The sequence below is a fragment of the Pseudoliparis swirei genome, chromosome 21, assembly GCF_029220125.1.
Source record: "Pseudoliparis swirei isolate HS2019 ecotype Mariana Trench chromosome 21, NWPU_hadal_v1, whole genome shotgun sequence".
In the NCBI taxonomy this organism is placed as follows: domain Eukaryota; kingdom Metazoa; phylum Chordata; class Actinopteri; order Perciformes; family Liparidae; genus Pseudoliparis; species Pseudoliparis swirei.
The window spans coordinates 13,846,147-13,865,845 of NC_079408.1; the positions used below are offsets into that span (position 1 = coordinate 13,846,147).

Genomic DNA, 19,699 nt, shown 5'->3' on the forward strand with positions numbered 1-19,699 from the left:
TGCCTCTCCTCCGAGCGGAGCGTGTAAAGACGAGAAAATAACTGTCATGTTGCCTCAGCCGAACCGGAATGGTGGCTTTTTGGCCGCTGCGGTGCATGTATGTGCGTGTGCGACTGTGGGTAGGTCTGTGTGTGTGTGTGTGTGTGTGTGTGTGTTTGTGAGAGAGAGAGAAAGAAAGAGAGGGCGAGAGAGGGAGAGGGGGAGGGAGGGAAAGGAGAAGCTCAAACAGGTGTATCACAAACAGGTAAAGCTGCTCCTTCTTTTTTCTAAAGGGCACACATGATGGCATGTGCTTGACAAAACAACACCGACGCAGAGCGAGAGGACTTACACTTTCCACCGGGACCGAGTTTTTACAACGACAGAACATTTCACCTGGGCCGGGACGGGACTTTTGTATCGAGGATGAGAGCATGAGTCCGCCTCAGTGCCTCATGCGCGACTGCCGTCGAGGATACCACGACCGGGACTGATAAGCGTTGCTCCGGTGCTGACCCGCCGTCCCAGTTCGTGCACCAGTACCAGCCCCCGCCGAGGAGAATGACACCTCTGCCGACCGGCCTGTGTCTCTGTGTCCTCTGGATCTTTGGTAAGAAGGCTTTCCACCGCACAGACAGACATCTTAAATATTTTCGAGCGTTTACACCACGCCTGTGTCTCTATCCTGTCTGGTGTCGGATGTGATGTTCCCTCAGGGCCACGGCTCGCACGCTGACCTCAACAACAACATGGAGTGACCTTAATGAAGGCTGCTTGATATAGATCCTTTTCATACTTATACCCTACAATGAGCCTGTTCTTGCCCCCTTTGGTCATGTTTAGAAGAACATTACATGTCTTTAAGATGGGCGCTGTAGTTGTCTTGCTTCGGGAAGGTGTCTCAGCCATGTTCGGTACACGCTGGTGATGAGAGACGGAGCTGTGAAAGAAAACACATCTGGTATTTCTGGAAAAACAGGTTGCTGTTGATCAATTCCCCTCCTGCCTGATCCAGGGGAGCTGTGGGCCCTGCTAGGAGGATTATGTGTGTGCGTGTGAGTGTATGTTTGAGTAGGTGTGTGTGTGTGGGTGTGTGTTAGTGTATGTGTGTGTGTGTTGTAAATGCAACCTTAGGGTGACAAACGCACCACACAGAGTCATGGAAAAATACACACCTGTCTGCAGGGTACACTCATCCGTTCTGCTGGTAAATGCATGAATCACAAACTCACTGACATATCCGAACAGATTCTCCTCGATCAGAAATGGAATCAACATTTGTAAGAATTCCAGAGGGCGAGACTCGCAAAAAACAACAATACCCAGACACCCAAACACCCAGACACCCAAACACCCAGACACCCAAACACCCAGACACCCAGACACCCAAACACCCAGACACCCAGACACCCAAACACCCAGACACCCAGACACCCAGACACCCAAACACCCAGACACCCAAACACCCAGACACCCAGACACCCAAACACCCAAACACCCAAACACCCAGACACCCAAACACCCAGACACCCAAACACCCAGACACCCAGACACCCAGACACCCAGACACCCAAACACCCAGACACCCAAACACCCAGACACCCAAACACCCAGACACCCAAACACCCAGACACCCAGACACCCAGACACCCAAACACCCAGACACCCAAACACCCAGACACCCAAACACCCAAACACCCAGACACCCAGACACCCAAACACCCAGACACCCAGACACCCAGACACCCAAACACCCAAACACCCAAACACCCAAACACCCAGACACCCAGACACCCAAACACCCAAACACCCAAACACCCAGACACCCAAACACCCAAACACCCAGACACCCAAACACCCAGACACCCAAACACCCAAACACCCAAACACCCAAACACCCAAACACCCAGACACCCAGACACCCAAACACCCAGACACCCAAACACCCAAACACCCAGACACCCAAACACCCAGACACCCAAACACCCAAACACCCAAACACCCAAACACCAGACACCCAGACACCCAAACACCCAAACACCCAGACACCCAAACACCCAGACACCCAGACACCCAAACACCCAGACACCCAAACACCCAAACACCCAAACACCCAAACACCCAAACACCCAGACACCCAAACACCCAGACACCCAGACACCCAGTCCTGTGAACGTGGTCCAAGTGGCGTTGGCTGTTCTCAATGTCTGACGGGAAATCCGTGTGAATCAATAAAGCCACAAATGTGACGGAGAACCATTGTATGAATCTCCACGGTACCCAGTGGATGAATCATAATCATTTCGATGACTCCCTGACTTTGTGATGTTTTTTTTAGACATCCATTTCCCCTTCAGGATCAACCGCCTTCCCGATCCCTTCAATTTCTTATCTTCAGGTCGACATTTTCAAGACGTCAAACACAGACGTCTGACTTTCTCGACCGACGGCTGATGATATTTTTTCCATTTGGTTTTGGGTTATCGTAGAAAAAAGAAAAAAATCTCTGTTGCAATCAAACAATTATGATGTGTGCAGATGAACTGCACGGTGACATACTTTAAAAAGTAGATATATAGAGAGACTGAACATATGGAGTTGAGACAACCGACCCTGCAAGAGATGAGCAGAACACATTATAACTGCTGTAAGCACGATAACTCTGATGCTTATCAGGAGAGTGATCACAGATAAACGTTTTCAAGAGGACATTTTTGACTGACTAGCTCATCCTGGAGGCCCCCGATGGAGAGGACCGCCCCCGTGTTGTACTTCATCTTGCAGACAGAAGGCCTGTGGCGCTGTGCACGGGTTCATCGGGAGGAATCCACCTGCGAGCTGTTTTTGTCCTTCAGTGTCAACAGTGTCACAGTCATGTGAAAATTGCCCCCCCTGTGAAAGGGAATCAATCAGCAACAACAGCACACGCCTGGTGCCAAGAGCAGCGATATAATTACGTGAGGATGAATCACCTGTCCGAGCTCTTTGGGTGGCGAGCGTTCTGCCGGCGGATCTTTCACAACACAGAATTAGATCTTCGACGGTTGCTAAACGAACCCTTGTGCGACGTCTCGTCAACCCGATGCACGCAGGTTGCAGGAATCGGCATCTCGAGCCAGAGTGTGTGCGTGTGCGCACTTTGTGAGATTGCTAGTTGACAGCAAAAATATATAATCTGACCCCCCGCCCCCCCCCGACCGTCAACGCCCGGCAGATAAATTGCAAAATGAAAAAATAGAGATGCACGCGATATGGCGTTTGTGGTTTATAGTGTCGCAGTGTGAAACACACACACACACACACACACACACACACACACACACACACACACACACACACACACACACACACACATGTGTGTATGTTGTGTGCCTTGTGTGTTTCCTGAGTTGAAGGGCTCACTCGGTCCAGCCACTGAGGTAAACCTCTTTCAGTTTGCAGCGAACGCTTATCTCGAACAACGAGTTCCGCCACATAGCTCCACTCCCCCCCCGCCCCTCGTGGTTTTTTTTCTGACAGACATCTTGTTTTCTCTCTCCTCCCTCGTGTCCGTCTTCACTCTCTCTGAACCCTCGGCCGCGCTCCTCTCGGCTGACGTTTGCACTCTCGCAGCCTGAGATATGTGTTGACGTGATGTGGCACACGTGGCACTCAAAGGCACACGTGACCGTCATGAGAAGCACAGAGAAACTACAAGGACGACACACACTTCATTCTCTGCTCAGGTAGCCATCGCGACACGATATCTCTGCAACGCTATTAATCGACTCCTGCTATAATTATGCTCTGAATGTTGCTGAGAACCTTTAATTAACTTCACTGACAAAGAAAAGCTCCGACCAAAGTGTATGTGAACTGGAAAGCTCAGCGAAGGTAAAGGCTGGACCACATTCTTCAGTGGGAAGTGGACATTCTTTTTTAATAAGAGCTTCTTCCTCATATGGTTTCTCTATTTTGAAGTGAGCAAATGCACAACAAGAGGAGTTTTCCTGCACTTTTATTCTTCATATTGTGAAAGTAACTACAGGTTCAGACTGCAGGTCAAAGGTCACTCTCAGGGAGCTGGTGAGGCTGGAGGCCGTCACTGAAACAAGCCAATTTCAGGATCTCTCAAACGACTGATTTCAGGCGGATCTCTTCCTCCCTCGACGTATACTCACCTCCTCCTCCTCTCTTCTTCTAGTGACGGTGACACGGGGCAACTTTGTGGATCTCCCGCTCAAAGATCCCATCCTCTCCATGGCGGAGGAGGAGACCGTCCTGCCCTGTCGCTACCAGCCCACTGGGGGCAACACGGTGGTGCAGGTCACCTGGTACAAGCAGAAGCAGCAGATCATCACCGCACACCACGTTAATGGACAGACAGGTCAGTGCATGGGACACTGGCCCCGCCTCCTGTGGCCTCCTCTCTTCAAGAGATATCTTCACACTGAACAACGTGCCTCCATCTTTATCACAGCATTCGCTCTTCTATGCTCATTACAGCGAGAAGATATTAAATATTATAATACAACTGCTGCAGGAAACTAATAGAGCTTAAAGGCAGCGGTTTAAAAGAATGCAAGTGTAATTTCAAGCAGGAGTGCAGGTATGAAAATCCCCCCGCCCCCCTAAAAAATCACTCAAAACTCTGCACTTTAATCACTTGTATTCACTTGTTTAAAATTGTATGACGTATTTATAGTATTTATATAGATATAGTATTTATAGTATTTATATATATAGTATTTTTAATAACTGTACGTGAATCTTTATGTTTACTTAGTATAAGGAAATGTCTTGTCTTATCTGTTGTGCCTGTGCACTTTTATATGTTTCACCGTGGGAGAGTGGGAAACGTCCTATCGATTCCTTTGTATGTCTTAACATGTGAAGAAATTGACAATAAAGCTACGACTATGACTACATGTGTTTGGAACAGGAAGTGACGAAAGAAACCCTTAAGGTCCGTTTTTAAACGTGCTGGGCCTAATTTTTGTTGTAGTCACATCTGATCCTCTCACACATGATCTTTTAACTCTCTCTCTCTCTCTCTCTCTTTCTCGCCATCTTCTCCGCCTCTCTGCAGCATTCGGGACGTGGTCTCAACGCGTGCGCTTCAAAAACAGCGAGCCCACGCTGGACTCGTCTCTGGTCATCATGAGCACGGAGGTCTCCGATGAGGGGAAATACCTCTGCCGCATCAGCACCTTCCCCTCCGGCAACTTTGACCGAGACATGTCCGTCGTGGTGTGGAGTGAGTCACCCGTCTTCTTCCTCCTTCCTCTCGTGGCCGTGCAGTAGAAATAGATTTTTTTTTGTTGGCTCAGTCAAGTTCGTCTCTGGTGCCAAAATGTCGCCCAAGGAGGAAATCTGATAGTAGTTGCAAAAGACTTGTCAGCCAAAAGGGGAACCGACATGATCTTTAATCCGATAAGCATTTTAGAGACACTTTGTTTCTGAAATTACAACATTCCTTTATTGTTACCAGCAATTTATCATATTTGTACATGTTTAAATTGGTTAATTATTCTATACTTTTATCTTTTTCTTACACCTGAAATGCACGTTGTGGTATTCCACTCCATTTATTTCCAGGGTTGTCAAAGTGTCCCGGAAGGCTCGCTGAAGGAAGTCATAATAAAGGTTTAACCGTAAGCTACGGGCTAATTTTGAACATGCCATTTCAGTATTTTTTCAACCTGACCGCGATAATTGAATAAATAACAAGTTATGTTATTCTCTGTAAAGAAGTAACACGCACAGTTAAAGGCAAAAAAAGATAAACTGAAATAGTTAATATTATAAAGTTATTTTTTAACACTTACAAACAGGAAACCCTTGACACTGAGCCCCGCCCACTTTCAACAAATATGAAAAGCACAGAAAAACCCCACAAATAACGACACCCCTTAAGGGAAAATGACTAAAATAAGACGTGTCTGATCATGTAGGATAAGTATCAGACACCATTTGACACAGCATGGTGACAGTTTACTTTAAGTCTAACGCCAACTGCTAAGTGTGTTGACTTTGCATTGTTATCTTCACTCTGACCATCGTGACCTCCCCCCCTGCAGCCGTTCCCATCTCCTCCCTGGACCCTGTGGTTCTGGTGGAGGGGCAGTCCTACCGACAGGCCGCCTCCTGTCGCTCCGTGGCCCGCCCGCCCCCCCGCCTCACCTGGGACACCGACCTGAACGGCCAGGCGGTCGACCGCTCCTCCGACAACGGGGCGGTCTCCTCGCACTTCTCCCTGCACCCCCTGAGGAACATGAACGGCAAGACGCTGGACTGCCTGGTGTGGCACCCCACCATGACGGACCCCCGCAGGCTCACCAACCAGCTGGTGGTGCACTGTGAGTACCCGTCGTGTGCACAGGGAGGGGGGGGGGGGGGGTGAGGCTCAGTTGCAGAGGGGGTTGGGGCAGTGGTTCGGGGAACAGGCGCCGGGGTAGAGGCCTAATTGGAATCCGGTTGATTGCGTGGCTACGTGTGCTGGTTCCAATCCCCCGCCACCACAGGGTGCTTTACACAAAGTAAAGGTGTTAATGAGCCCCTTGGTTAAGAAGGAAAAGGACTCATTCAAAACATGCACATGCACCTGTTTCAACATTTGGGTCGCACTTCCAGCTTCACTTCAAATGACTTTGCTCTCTTTATTACTCCGCTTTATTTGCATTTATTTACTCTATTATATTCCCTATTGCAAAAAGTTGAAGGAGAAACATCTAGAAAGCCTAATGCATGGCCCGTGTGTGGTTGCAGGACATTATTAGGGGCATACGCCTATGAACTTTTGTTGCTGTATACTCGCTTACTCGTAAAATATTACATTCATTCGAAGCGTTCTTTCATCAGTTGAAAGGCTGGACCCCACCGCCGCTCCCCGTCTTCGCTTCCTTTAGTTCAGAGTCCTTTAGAGTCAAAGCTGATACAATGTGTGTTTTGTCCTCCCAGTCCCTCCACACGCAGAAGTGTCTGGCTTCAATGGAGACTGGGCTGTAGGTTTGGAGAACGTTGCCCTGAGGTGTGTGAGTGGAGGAAACCCCAAACCACAGAGTTTCACCTGGATCAGGTACAGTAGGCCCCGCCCCCTTCACGTCTGTCTGCTCCATGTGTGTGTGTGTGTGTCTGGTCACTGTTACTTTTCTCTTAACTTAAGACAGTAATTACACCAATGAGGCTATGTTGCTCAAATCCCACCATTGAAGGGTACAAGTGGTGTGTTCAGGGCACTCGGGTCATCCTCGTGAGCTAACATGAAAACCAGACGCAGTAGAAACGCCTCCAGGTGATTTGGCGGTTGTCATTGTTTCCTGCTCTTCTTACATGTACCTGTGTTCTCCAGACTAGACGAGGTGTTTATCACAAAAAACATTGACGTGCAACGTAAACTGGGATAACCGGTTTAGGGAAATTAACTCGTGCTTCATTATGAACTCAATTTAAATACAGACGCTTGCCAGTTTCATAGAGTTGTATTTGTCTGGCAAATACTTGCAAATTGGCTGATTACACTGTGCTGACAGTAAATAACGAAGGAAAAGTGATGTAACTAAAGTAAATCTGCATAGTAACGTCTTGAAGACTGTTTATTTGAGCAGTTCGGGGGCCCGTTTGGGTTTCCATGAGTGGGTCTCTGGAGCCATGACACACACATACCTGCTGATCGGCTCCTGCCACCTGTTAACAGCACATTGATTGACAGCAGAGGCCGACCAGTAATGTGCGGGGAATGCAGCGACGAGCTCACGTAGACAACGCACTTCTTAAATGATCAAAAGGCCGTGAATGCAAATGTTCAAGAAGATAAGATAGAGATGAGAAGATTTAGTGTGTGTGTGTGTGTGTGGGGGGGTCACTGAATAATTTGCTAGAAACTATAACAAGGTGCTGTATCAAATCAACAGATGGGGACAAATTCCATAAATAAAACCAGCCCACGCTATCATGGGCCAAGAGAAACTCTGATTGCATTGTGACACACAGCAGTGCGATTCATATTTTTGCCAGCTAGTCAGCTTGAGCCGAGGTTTGAATACCCGAATACATTACGACTTTGCCAGTATCGCTCCTGTTCAGTTTTCTGAAAGCTTTTCCGATGATTTACTCGTAATTTAAGATATACATGCAAACTGAGTTCAAAGGTATGGAACAGTGTGGGCCAAATAAAGGATTAACTCATCTGAACTTGACATGATTGAACTTGTAATGTGCAACAGGACTGAAGCGTTTCGGTTGAACACCTGTAGAATCCAGACGGCCCCCAGTGGGACAAATGGTTATAAGCATGTGCTTAATCTGGGTAATGGTTAAGAGGAACTCCACGGAAGATGTTCTCCTTTTTTTTCCGAGGGTCTTGTTAATGGATTCTCGTCATTTACAGATTAAACTTTAAATTCAAAGAACCCTTTCTACATGGCTGGCATTGCCACATGCTGGTCCTGCGGCCTCGATGGAAACTGAGAGGCTCGGGTGTAGAAACATGGCCGCAGCTCTCCACCCAGACGCGGGTCTGACTCAGAGACCCGACTCCCTCCGCTTGAGTCACCCTGTGTCATTCGTTCGCCGTTTCCCTTTCGGTGCGTTTGAGATATTCTCAGGGTGTGGTGTAGAAAAAAGAAGAAAAAAAATGGTGAGCCTCAAAAAAAGTGACTGGAAGTCTCTCGCATGCAATCGGGAGAAGTGACAGTTAGGCCCCAAGGGAGGAATTCACCTGGCTGTTAAATGTAAAAGAAAAGTAAAGAAAGAAAAAGCTGAGTGTTAATGATTTTTCAACAAAATGAAAAGCCACGAGTGAGGGATCAAAAACTTTCAAAGCATAACATAACCCGACCTGATCATGGCAAAGACCAGACGACTGACAGGAACACTGGACACGAGAAGACAGGAAATAGCACATGGTAACAAGACACAGGTGGGACTAGGGGGGCGGGCTGACACTGATGAGCATAGGCATGTGATGGTGGGTGAGAAAGAAACCTGGCCTGAAAGAGAAAATGAACAAAATGAAAATGACCTGAACCTCCCTCTCTTGTCATCACAGCAGTACAGTACCCCCCTCTCTCCTCGGCCTGATGATAAAGTCCAGTCTACCAGGAATGCTTGCCCCTCCCCTAACGGACGTGGAGGGGCTGGAGGCACGAACAAGTGTGCTTCACACACCGCTTGATACTTACTACGTAAGGGTTGTGGGCACTCTGTCCCTGAGTTGCACCCACCGCACGGGTTGATGACTCGACTGTAGGAGGAGCGACCTCGATGAGCGCGTCCAAAAAAGCCATCCCAGGCTGAACTGGAGAGAGAGACTGGCGACCAGCCCAAACTGGAACCTCACCTCTTCTCGTTGTTAGGAAAAAGGAGGCTGGAAACCGCTGACGGTGGCACCTGTGAGTCACAAAAAAACTTCAGAAGGAAGAAATGAATTGGACCCTGACAGAAACAATGTCATTACGTAGTCTTGCCTCTGGATGAGGAAATCCACAAAACAAAAATCCATCGAAATGTGTGACCGGATGGGATCGGGATCGGGCTGCCGGCTGAGCAAGCCCATCTTGACTTGAGTATTACCTTTACGCACACACCGGACACACATACAGCGGCCACATTTTTCTCATTTTTGGCCACCAGAAACGTTGTTGAATGAACACATTGTTCTGCTACTCCCGGATGTGACACAGATGAGTATGCCCAGTGAGTGAGCTGAGTGGAGTGAAGAGCCCCAGGAGGAACAAGAACAAAACAGGACACGACACTGGCGCTGATTTGGATTCATTGCCCTCTTTAACCTTCGACTGACTCTGCCTGGGAGGCTCCTCTGTCTTGGGGTTAAGGTGGAAGATGGGTCTTGCTCTTACAGTGGTTCGTCGGGGATCGTACGAGACAGACAACACTCGTTTTTTTGATTCTGAGGGGGGGAAAAGAGAGTGAAGTTAGTTGAAACTAGAAAAGTGTCCACCTGGCCTGTGGGGGAGGAGTTGAGTTTTCCTTTCTTATATATTCTTCTTCTATGTTTGTGATCTGTCAGAGTGAAACAGTTCATGTGATAGTGTCTCCATTCCAGCCAGCCCTTTTTCCAGCTAACATTCCTTTGTTTCCTAACAATTCCTTGTTTCTGCCGTTGTCCTTCCCAGGTGGTAAGCAACACACATGGATGTGTTGTCTGCATTCGTTGTCTTGAGCAGATCAAATTCCTCATTATCCTCCTCACCTCACTCAATAATGGATCGGGGAGCTGGGATCTGGTGAGTGGGGGAGCGAATGTGAATCTATCTCTGGAATCTAAAAAAGCAAAGCAAGATCCGATCCTGGGGGAGCTTGAAGAAGAACCTAGAGAACAGAAAGAAGATGCAGAAGCAGCAGAATTCTAATAAACTTCCCAACTTCTAGCAAAGACTAGGAAACTAGAAACCTTTGCTTTCCTTGGTGTGGGCCACTGGGATACTGGGGATGATTTCACTGGATATGATTGGATTTGATTAGGTAGTGGGTATCCTAAGAAGACTTCTAAGACACCATGGAACTGTGTTCTCTCCTTCTGCCTTTTGATATTCCAGTAGTTTAGTTTCTGCAAAACTTGGCGGATGGACATGGTTAGCGTGCGTAGCGTCTGGGGAGAAAAAAATATTCAAAATTCCCATAAAACCTCATTTCACAAAGCTTGAAAACAGCCGATTGCATTGCACAAAAAAAGGCATTACCAAGTACTATGTGACATTCTGAGTGTTGAATCCAGTCTTCCCTCATCCCCTTGTTTTATTTCTAACCAAGTGATATGCATTTCAAATCCAACAACTTGGTGAATATCTTGTTGAAACAGTTCAAAGCAAAATGACATGTGGCAGAGGATAGCGTTCTTCTTTCACCACCGTAATGTCATTAGTGTATATGCATCTCAGAGAGGTCCCCTTTTTCTTTTCCACAAAAAAAAAAAAACTCCGGGCGATGGCTGGAGACGATGAACCTGATGATGTGAGAGAGTTGAGATCCATCATCCATTCATTGTTGCTCTCTCCTCTCGTCTCGAAAGTCTCCTTGGGGATGGGGGGGCAGTGCGGAGATCAATGAGGTAGCGACAAGGCTTTAGACTTGTAAAAAGCTTTTTAAATCATGTTGCGGTTTACACCTGCCTTACAAATCCTCTATGGGTAACTGTGAACAACAAGCGGGCGTCTTAAGGCACTGGCAACAGGATGATTGACTAGGCCCCAGTCTATAAGGCTTTTCCCCCCCCCTGGTCAACAGGTCGAGGAGGAAGTCTGCGCGAAACTGCTCACCAGCGCCTCTTTTCCTGGGTGAGCACGATCTTTCCCACGAAGCGAGTTGATGATGACCTGGCCGCAGGTAAAACAGCAACCCTCCCCTCACGGCGCTGCCTCTCCTCCCTCCAGAGAAAGCCTGGTTCACCGGAGTCATTCGGAAGGTCCTCTGATGGTCCGTAATATGAGCTGGAAATCTCCGGCTGGCGGCGCGACCCTCTCGAGGCTGGGCTGGGAATAACATCGACGACGTCTCGGCGCTCCCTCTCTCTCTTTTCTTCTCAATTGGGATCCGGATGGCCATGGCGCGATCCAGAGGGATTCCAGATCCCGCGTGTCTCCTTTGGCCAGCTGGTCCAGTTCGGTCCAGTCCGCCCTGTCATCGGATCACGAACATTAAATCGGCCAATGAGTAACATAGTTCGGTGTCTAGCTGTACCAGAAAGGCTCTGCAGAAGAGTCTCCGGAAAATCTCTCTCCCCGGAAGAGCAGCCCGTAATGGAGGAAAGGCTGATGGCTCGGGGTGGCTGGAGTGCAAATTTCCTGAACCCCGCCTGCGTCCTCCTCAGCTCTTGTATCCCCGCTGACTTTGTCCAGTTTTTTTGAATGAAAAATCGCCACGCCTGTACAGGACGCGCGAAAGCGCGTTTGAAGGTCAGCTGGGTCCATAATGGTCAGTTCGTGTTCTTACGACCTCTCACGACCTTGAAGTAGGACCCAATTGTACGACCCAAAGACAGAGATAAAGTATTTGTATTTTTTTTTTTTTTTGGTTCTGATCAAAACTTTTCAAGAGCATAACATAACCCGACCTGATCATGGCAAAAAACAGACGACTGACACAGGAACACTGGGAGACAGACCAATCAGGGCGGGCTGACACTGAGTGTGGGTTTTTTCCCTTCTGTTTTGAATTTGCCAGGAGACGATGTACACATTACTGGTCGCCAGTCACAGGGGCATACATGTGAACACACACACACACACACACACACACACAGAGACACATGTATACATACAATACGCATTCAATCAGCCCTCAAAATCCAGAGTTTTGGGCGACCTCTCCTTCCTCGTGAAGGCATTTCCCATGAACACACGCACAGATACAAATGTGCTGCTGTTGCAGCGGGCGGACCTGTTGGCTTTGTCAATAAAAGGCGGCAGCAGGTGAAGTAATAGCCGGTGTCACAGTGTCGTGTTGCAGCTTGCGCCGAGAGCAGACAGGTGAGACGGTTTCGCACGAAGGAGGGAGCTCGAGGGAGAGGGGGGGGGGGGGGGAAGAAAAAGCGAAAGGGATGAGCGGCCCCAGAACAGAGGCGAACCAGTGTGTGAGCAGGATTATAGGATGGTTGGGGCGAGCCAGGGGGCGGAGAGAGGAGGAGGAGGAGGAGGAGGAGGAAGCATAACGTGTAGGTTTGTGTGAGAGCCATGTGGCGCAGACGGCTCCTCTCCTCCGCCGGGGGTCGATGCCTGACTGCAACAGCCGGTGTGTTTCAGGGCATCCTATAGAAGAGGAAATGCGGCCGCCGTTTCTGGGGCAATGCAGGTTGATGATGGTCGTAATAGGCGTAGATTATAACGTTGAGTCATGTTCCTCAAAACAACAACACTGAGGCAACACCCTGCACTGTGTCGCTCATCCGATGTTACCAACACATCTTCCATGAGTCACAACTGGCTTCAAGCATTTTAGGGGGCATTGTTGACGCAAGGAAATGAAAAAAGAAATGTCAATGAATATAAGCTTCGCCCGCTCATCGGTCACGTGGAACAGAGACGAATCGGAGGAGATTAAGAAGGCAGAAACGGGGGCGTGGTCAGTGGGAAGTGCGGCGGAAAAGACAGGGTTGTGTACTTTTAATAGCGGGGGAGGGTTTTGAGTATTTATACTCGTCTGTCTGTTGATGAGTCCCACTTGTTGCCTGAGAGGATAAACATGGACTCGTTCTAAAACTGCTTCGATACTATACACATCAATTAGTGAGTGTTGGGTGTGTGCTGGGAACCAGTTCGGCAGCATGTATTTGCCCGAAATGGTTCAATCTGGCAGAAAGCAGAACATTCTTTAAGCCCCGGGCTCCGGATTAGAAGTCAGATATAATAGAGGGCATGGTTTACCTTTTTAAATTATTATTTTTGGTTTCATTGGGGATATTTATGCCAGTGTTTGTGTTTTTTTTATCGAAGCTAAAAGGTGAACTTCCAAAATTGTAGGAAAAAAATAATACTCACAATTTCGCCAAAATATATTTAAAATGTTTTTAATTTTTAATGTAATAAACTAGGAAATGCCTTATTGAGATTAAAAATCTCCTTTACAAGAGTGTCCAGTAACAAATTACACATTTTCAGATAATACAACATAAAACAGTGACAGACAATATATAAAAAAGAAAGAAATACTTTCTTTTTTTAGATCACAGGATGAATAAAACCAAAACTAATACTCAAGTCATCATAACTCAGTTCACCCAGGTGCACATACCTCCGTCAAAGAAAACATCTACAACCAGATGAACCTCCAACTCTTTCAATCTATGTGAAAAACACCGAAAGAGACACATATTTGTGTCACATTTATCAACACAGACACAAATGTAAAAGCCCAAATTGTCCCCATAGTGAGGCTGGAGGTTAAATCTGTGTCTTGTTTCTGAATGCAGGATTGGGGGAGAGCTGCCCGAAGGTGTCATCCCCCACCCTAATGGAACACTAGCTTTTGGGAGACCCCTAAGCCAATCAGATGGAGGCACCTACCAGTGCGTGGCGAAGAACGGCGTGGGCGTGGGGAAGGCGGAGGTGAACATTGGTGTGGCAGGTACGACGACAGCGACGTCATCGTCGTCGACAGCGCTCTGACTCTGGGAATAAATGCATCCGTCTCATCCACACCGCTCTCTTCTCTCCGTGTCGACAGAGTCGTCGCCGCCCAGCAGCCTGATGGAGAAAATGCTGATGATCATCATGGGGGGGGTGGCGGGGGGGCTGCTGATCCTGATGCTCATCGTGGTCATCACCCTCACGTGTCACCACAAACGCAAGAACAAGAAGCTGGAGAAGGAGCTCACTGTGAGGAAGTATGTGGATCCTCTCTTTTTCTTTTGTTTAATGATTTGAATCAAGACGAGATGAAGCCTTAATTATACCCGCAGGGGAGATTGAACGAATGATAACAACTAAGATTGGAGCGGATAAGGGCTATTAAGCATATTGCATCTGAGGGTTGCAACAGTAGAGCGAGTCAAGTTGAATTAGAGGAGCACAGAGGGTCAAATCAAAATGATAGACGACATGAAATGACATGAAAAATAGATTTAAACACTAAATAAAAAATGAACGACGTAGAAAACGTACACAGTGAAGAAATCATTGAATCCTTTAAGGATTCAAGATTTTATTTTCCATTTGTGCCTAGACCAACAGTCCAGACCCGGTGGAACTCTAATGCAGGCCTCTCCGAGTCAGCAGTTTATAAGTATCACTATAATAATAAATAAATAAATACAAAATATAAAAGAATACACTATACAGCAGGTATTTGTATATATGTATATATGTAAGGATACACTATACAGCAGGTATTTGTATACATGTATATATATAAAGATACATATGTATATATGTAAGGATACACTATACAGCAGGTAGATGTAGAGTTTTTAATCGTTTTAATTTATAGATAGTAAATATATTTGATCTCCGTCTGTCGTTCCTCACAGGGAGGAAATCAGCACTCTCTCCAGGCAAGCGTCGTTCAGGAGGGTGAACTCCGTCAGCACGGACGCCAGAGGAACGGTACCAGACCCAATTGTTGTTATTATTCGGTCCCACTGCAGCGGAGTGTGTTCCTCCCGTGTGTCTGAGCGTATGTTTCACTCGACGGTTTATTGGAGGATCTGTGTGTCGACTGTGTGAATGCTTGAACGCTGTGGCAGTCACGTGATAAGATCTGGCGTGTCATTCGTCAACGAGCGAGTTGCTGAGGAAGTTTCGACTTTCTTTTCCTCCCCGTGACACGTCTGAGCCAACCCTCTGCTCGGTGTCATTGCAGACGGAGGAGAGCATTCCTCTGAGGGCGGAGGGAACCATGAGGACCAGCATGTCCTCCCTCGGGGTGAGCAGATCAATCCAACCCCGCGAGCTTTACTGGCCTGATGACGGGCGGCTAGAGGGCATTTTGGGATGTTGATGATAGTAACGACAACACATTCTATTGCTGGAGACCTTTGAGATACTTTGTGCTCCTTTTGTTTCTGGAGTTTGACTTTTCAATTTCTGGAAATGTTTTTTTACTCCAAAATGTCAAACTGTCCGTTTCAATTCCATCTCCGATGTCACGGCACATAAATCCCAAAATGCTGAACTGTTGCGATAATTGATGAATTAACACAAGAAGCAAAAGGAAGTAAGTAAGGGAGGAAGGAAGGAAGTAAAGAAGTAAGGAAGTAACTAAGTAACTAGGTAATAAAGTAATGAAGTAAGTCAGTAACTTACTAAGTAAAGAAGTAAGTAAGGAAGGAAGGAAAGAAGGAAGTAATGAATGAAGGAAGTAAGGAAGTAAGTAACTAAGTAAATAACTAAGTAAGGAAGTAAGTAACTAAGTAAAGAAGTAAGTAAGGAATGAAGTAAGGAAGTAACTAAGTAAGTAACTAACTAAGTAAGAAAGTAAGGAAGTAAGAAAGTAAGTAACAAGTAAATAACTAAGTAAGGAAGTAAGTAACTAAGTAAAGAAGTAAGTAAGGAAGGAAGGAATGAAGTAAGGAAGTAACTAAGTAAGTAACTAACTAAGTAAGAAAGTAAGGAAGTAAGAAAGTAAGTAACTAAGTAAATAACTAAGTAAGTAACTAAGTAAATAACTAAGTAAGGAAGTAAGTAACTAAGTAAAGAAGTAAGTAAGGAAGGAAGGAATGAAGTAAGGAAGTAACTAAGTAAGTAACTAACTAAGTAAGAAAGTAAGTAACTAAGTAAATAACTAAGTAAGGAAGTAAGTAACTAAGTAAAGAAGTAAGTAAGGAATGAAGTAAGGAAGTAACTAAGTAAGTAACTAACTAAGTAAGAAAGTAAGAAAGTAAGTAACTAAGTAAAGAAGTAAGTAAGGAGGTAAGTAGTTAAGTAAGGAAGGAATGAAGTAAGTAAGTGAAGTGTCACAAAGTTCAGTTCAGTAGTCAATAAAACATTTTTTTCAATAACAGGCCAAAACATTTCGACAGTTGAAAGATTAAAGTACAATACACTGTAAAGGATGGTGCAGTAAAAAACACAAGGAAACAGATAAAACAGATAAATAAACAAAGCAGATAAAAGGCCAGAGAACATGTGACGAACCAAACGGCCGTTTGGAGCCTCGGCCCGGTCCGGGCGGCTCATCCTGAGTCCTGATGTCCCCGCGCTGCAGGAGCAGGCCAACTGCAGGGACAGCCCCTCCACCGTGTCGGGGGGCCGGGGAGGAGGAGGAGGAGGAGGAGTAGGAGGAGCGTTCGACTACCTGGGCCGGCCGGTGCTGCACAACAACACGCGCCGGGGGCGAGACAGCAGGCCTCTGGACCGAGAGGAGGAGAGCCGCCTCCGAGTGGAGACATACGTGAGGAACAGCGCCATTTCTTTCGTAAGTGTGCCTCAGCGCCAAAGCCCGATCACACCAAGCGATGTCCCCCTGTGCTCCTTCCCCATGTCAGTGACGGTGTGTTGCATTGTGGGTAGTTTTACCAGACATTTGTTCCTTTCCTTGCACAGCGATGCCATGTATAGAACGCTTTTGCAACTTCTGTATCAAATCCGTTCTTCTTTTTTATTTTTTTTATTTTAGATGATGTTGCGGAGGCTTATTTTCTCTTGGTATTGTTTATTATTTGTATTTTTGGATGTCATAAAAAAAAAGTATTCTGTTTTTAGTAATTGTTTTAATTATTTTTAGTTTGAATGAATCTTGAGATTTCTAGCCAGAAGAGGGCGGAGAGAAGAGAGCCAGTGCTCTCTTTCTGTCTCTGTTAAAAAACAGATTGTTCCTACTGTGTTTTAATATTGTTATTATATCGAGACACTTGAATAAGAGGAGAGTAATTATTTTGGAAAGAATAAATGAATAGATTGATGTAAGAGTTGCCTGCTTGATGCAACTGTGTGCACTGCGTGTCTTCCCAGCAGGAAACCCGTTTCCACCCTCCCCTCCTGCCGTCGGCCTTCCAGTTGGTGCAGTCCACCGAGATCGTCCGGCAGCTGAACGGCAGCGCCATCATGCCGGCGGACGGGGGTTCGAGGCCGGGAAGCGTCGCCAAGAACCACCAGCAGCCTCCTCTGAGCCGCAGCTACCCGGCGGTGACGGATGACGAGGATGAAGTGGACGAGGGTCTGGGGGGTCCCGCCAGTCAGGAGCATCCCGACGACCAGTACAGCGAGACCAACAGCTCCCAGGTGTCCGAGGCGCACAGTACCCGCTACCTGCAGACTAACGGCACACTGAGGCCCAAACGCCAGCCGAGCCCCACCGTGGTCAGTCCTCACGCCTCCCTGGTCCACAAGGCCCAGATAGTTTAGCGAGGGCAGCTGGACAAATAACACGTGAAACGGCAAGACTGCGGGTACACAGTAAATGTCTGGTGAACAATCTGCACCGCGACGCCAGCTTCTTCATTGTGTGGGAATATGGTGCAATCGAATAACATCTTAAGCGGGGGGGGGGGGGGGGGGGAGGGGAGACTCTACTCTGAAGCATCTCCTGGACATTTGTGGAATTCAAAATGTCTGCCGGGTGCTCCGTATTGCTCAGGGCGACTGGCACGAACACAAAAACAATGTCGCAATATTTCCAGTGCAGCTACCACGGCGTTTATTCGCGGACACTCTTCCTCGCTTGTCTTTCGTCATCTGTTTTTTTTGCTCTGTAACGAACAGGTGAATGCAGCTGACATACCTTTTATTTGGGGGGGGGGGGGGGGGGGAAATGGGTACATCGGGAACGCACATTGCAACACTTCTGGAGGGAGGATCTCTGCTGTCATCGGGTTCAGTGCATCGGTGACTGTGCCTGTGTCGAGTTGCCTAACACAACTCGGCCTGACACAAACCGTGGGGTAGTTCCTGTCACGCCACACCTGCAACGTGCATACCTCCACATTGTCTTGTGTCTTTGATTTGAAGCACTGGGACATGTTGGATCAGATAAAGGCTTCAAGCAGACACAACACGACCAATGTGTCCTATACATGGGGTGATTTGGCAATCTGTAAATCTGTACAAATATGCAAAGGTTTTCTTTAAAAAACAATATTGTTTTTAAACCCAAATCCTCAATACGGTAAATATTAAAGCATACACATAGTTAATACACCCTGTTCCATCTCCTATGTGAGGATGGTATGTTTAACATGCACACACAAGACATAAACACAGGTGTGTCCATGTATGTTGTGTATCTCCATGTATGCACACACGTGAACGCTGTAAAAAGCGACCATATGTTTGTCATGTACATTATTAATTTCTTTTTTTTGTGTCTGTTGTTTTTTTACTGATCACGTACTGCTTTAACACTAGAGACACACAAAGGCTGCCACGCGACGCGGCCGGCGGTATCTGTATGTGTCTCCCACCAGCTGGATGTTTTTCCAACATCCCAGACAAGACGATGCTTTTAAGGAGAATTTGACATAAACCGGTACAGATTTTTAGTATTGTGTCAAAACCAGACATGTATTATTTATCTGTAGCTTAATAGCAGTGGATATGTTTTATATACATCAGTGTTGGGTTCTGTTACGGCCCCGATGTGGGGAGCCAAGTGCCATAGGGAAAATAGGAAAAAAAACAATCACTTTTGCTTTTTTTGGCAAATATGAAGTATTATTTTGTTCTCCACACATGTATTACATAGTTCGATTTATGTTACCTTCTGTAAATACAACACAAATATGGGTTTTGTGGCAAAGGCAATGTACCATTCGACGTACTGGCACCCAACAGGTAAGAGCAACAGATAAGTGGTGTTTTGTGTGAACGTGGGTTGTTCTTGCTGGAGACAGCGCCCCCTGATGTTTACTGCTGGAAAGTGCAGGGACCTGAATGAGCCTAATGCAAAACGACAGAACGATGAAAGACTCTGCATTCCACTGGGATCTGGCGAAATTATCCTCCCGGTCACTTGCCCGAGATTTTCATTTCTTTAAGAGGTCTTTGTATGGGTATCAGTTTGTATTGATGGGTTTGAAATAAACGTGCATGGTTTTTGTAAAACGTTGATGTTAAACGTACTGTGTTCTGGATCAAATAGGAGAGATGACACTGAAATGTATTTTGTCTTGCCAGCAAATTTTCTGTTAAGACTCCAGTTTAATTTTTGCAGGGATTCAGGTGCATTAACCATTCCTCGAACTCTGGGTGCGTAGCCTATGTGTCCTGTTACGTTATGCGTTCATGCATTGTGTTTGAGTTAGCACATGGTACAAATTAATCCAAAACAAGACACAGTGTTTGCATAACAT

The 19,699-nt window shown here is 46.7% G+C and overlaps 1 protein-coding gene across 2 annotated transcripts; it reads left to right on the forward strand.

Annotated features, from left to right (window-relative positions):
- Positions 1-265: 265 nt before the first annotated feature.
- Positions 266-18,112, forward strand: nectin4a (nectin cell adhesion molecule 4a). Of its 2 annotated transcripts, none has more exons than XM_056442810.1 (11): positions 266-589; positions 4,163-4,345; positions 5,048-5,215; positions 6,039-6,317; positions 6,919-7,036; positions 13,886-14,040; positions 14,140-14,299; positions 14,942-15,017; positions 15,274-15,336; positions 16,618-16,827; positions 17,364-18,112. In XM_056442810.1, the coding sequence occupies exons 1-11, from the start codon at positions 541-543 to the stop codon at positions 17,754-17,756; spliced, it is 1,854 nt and encodes a 617-aa protein (XP_056298785.1). In that variant the 5' UTR covers positions 266-540; the 3' UTR covers positions 17,757-18,112. The 2 variants fall into 2 exon arrangements, with proteins under 2 accessions (XP_056298785.1, XP_056298786.1); XM_056442811.1 differs by having other exon boundaries at positions 17,367-18,112.
- Positions 18,113-19,699: the final 1,587 nt, after the last annotated feature.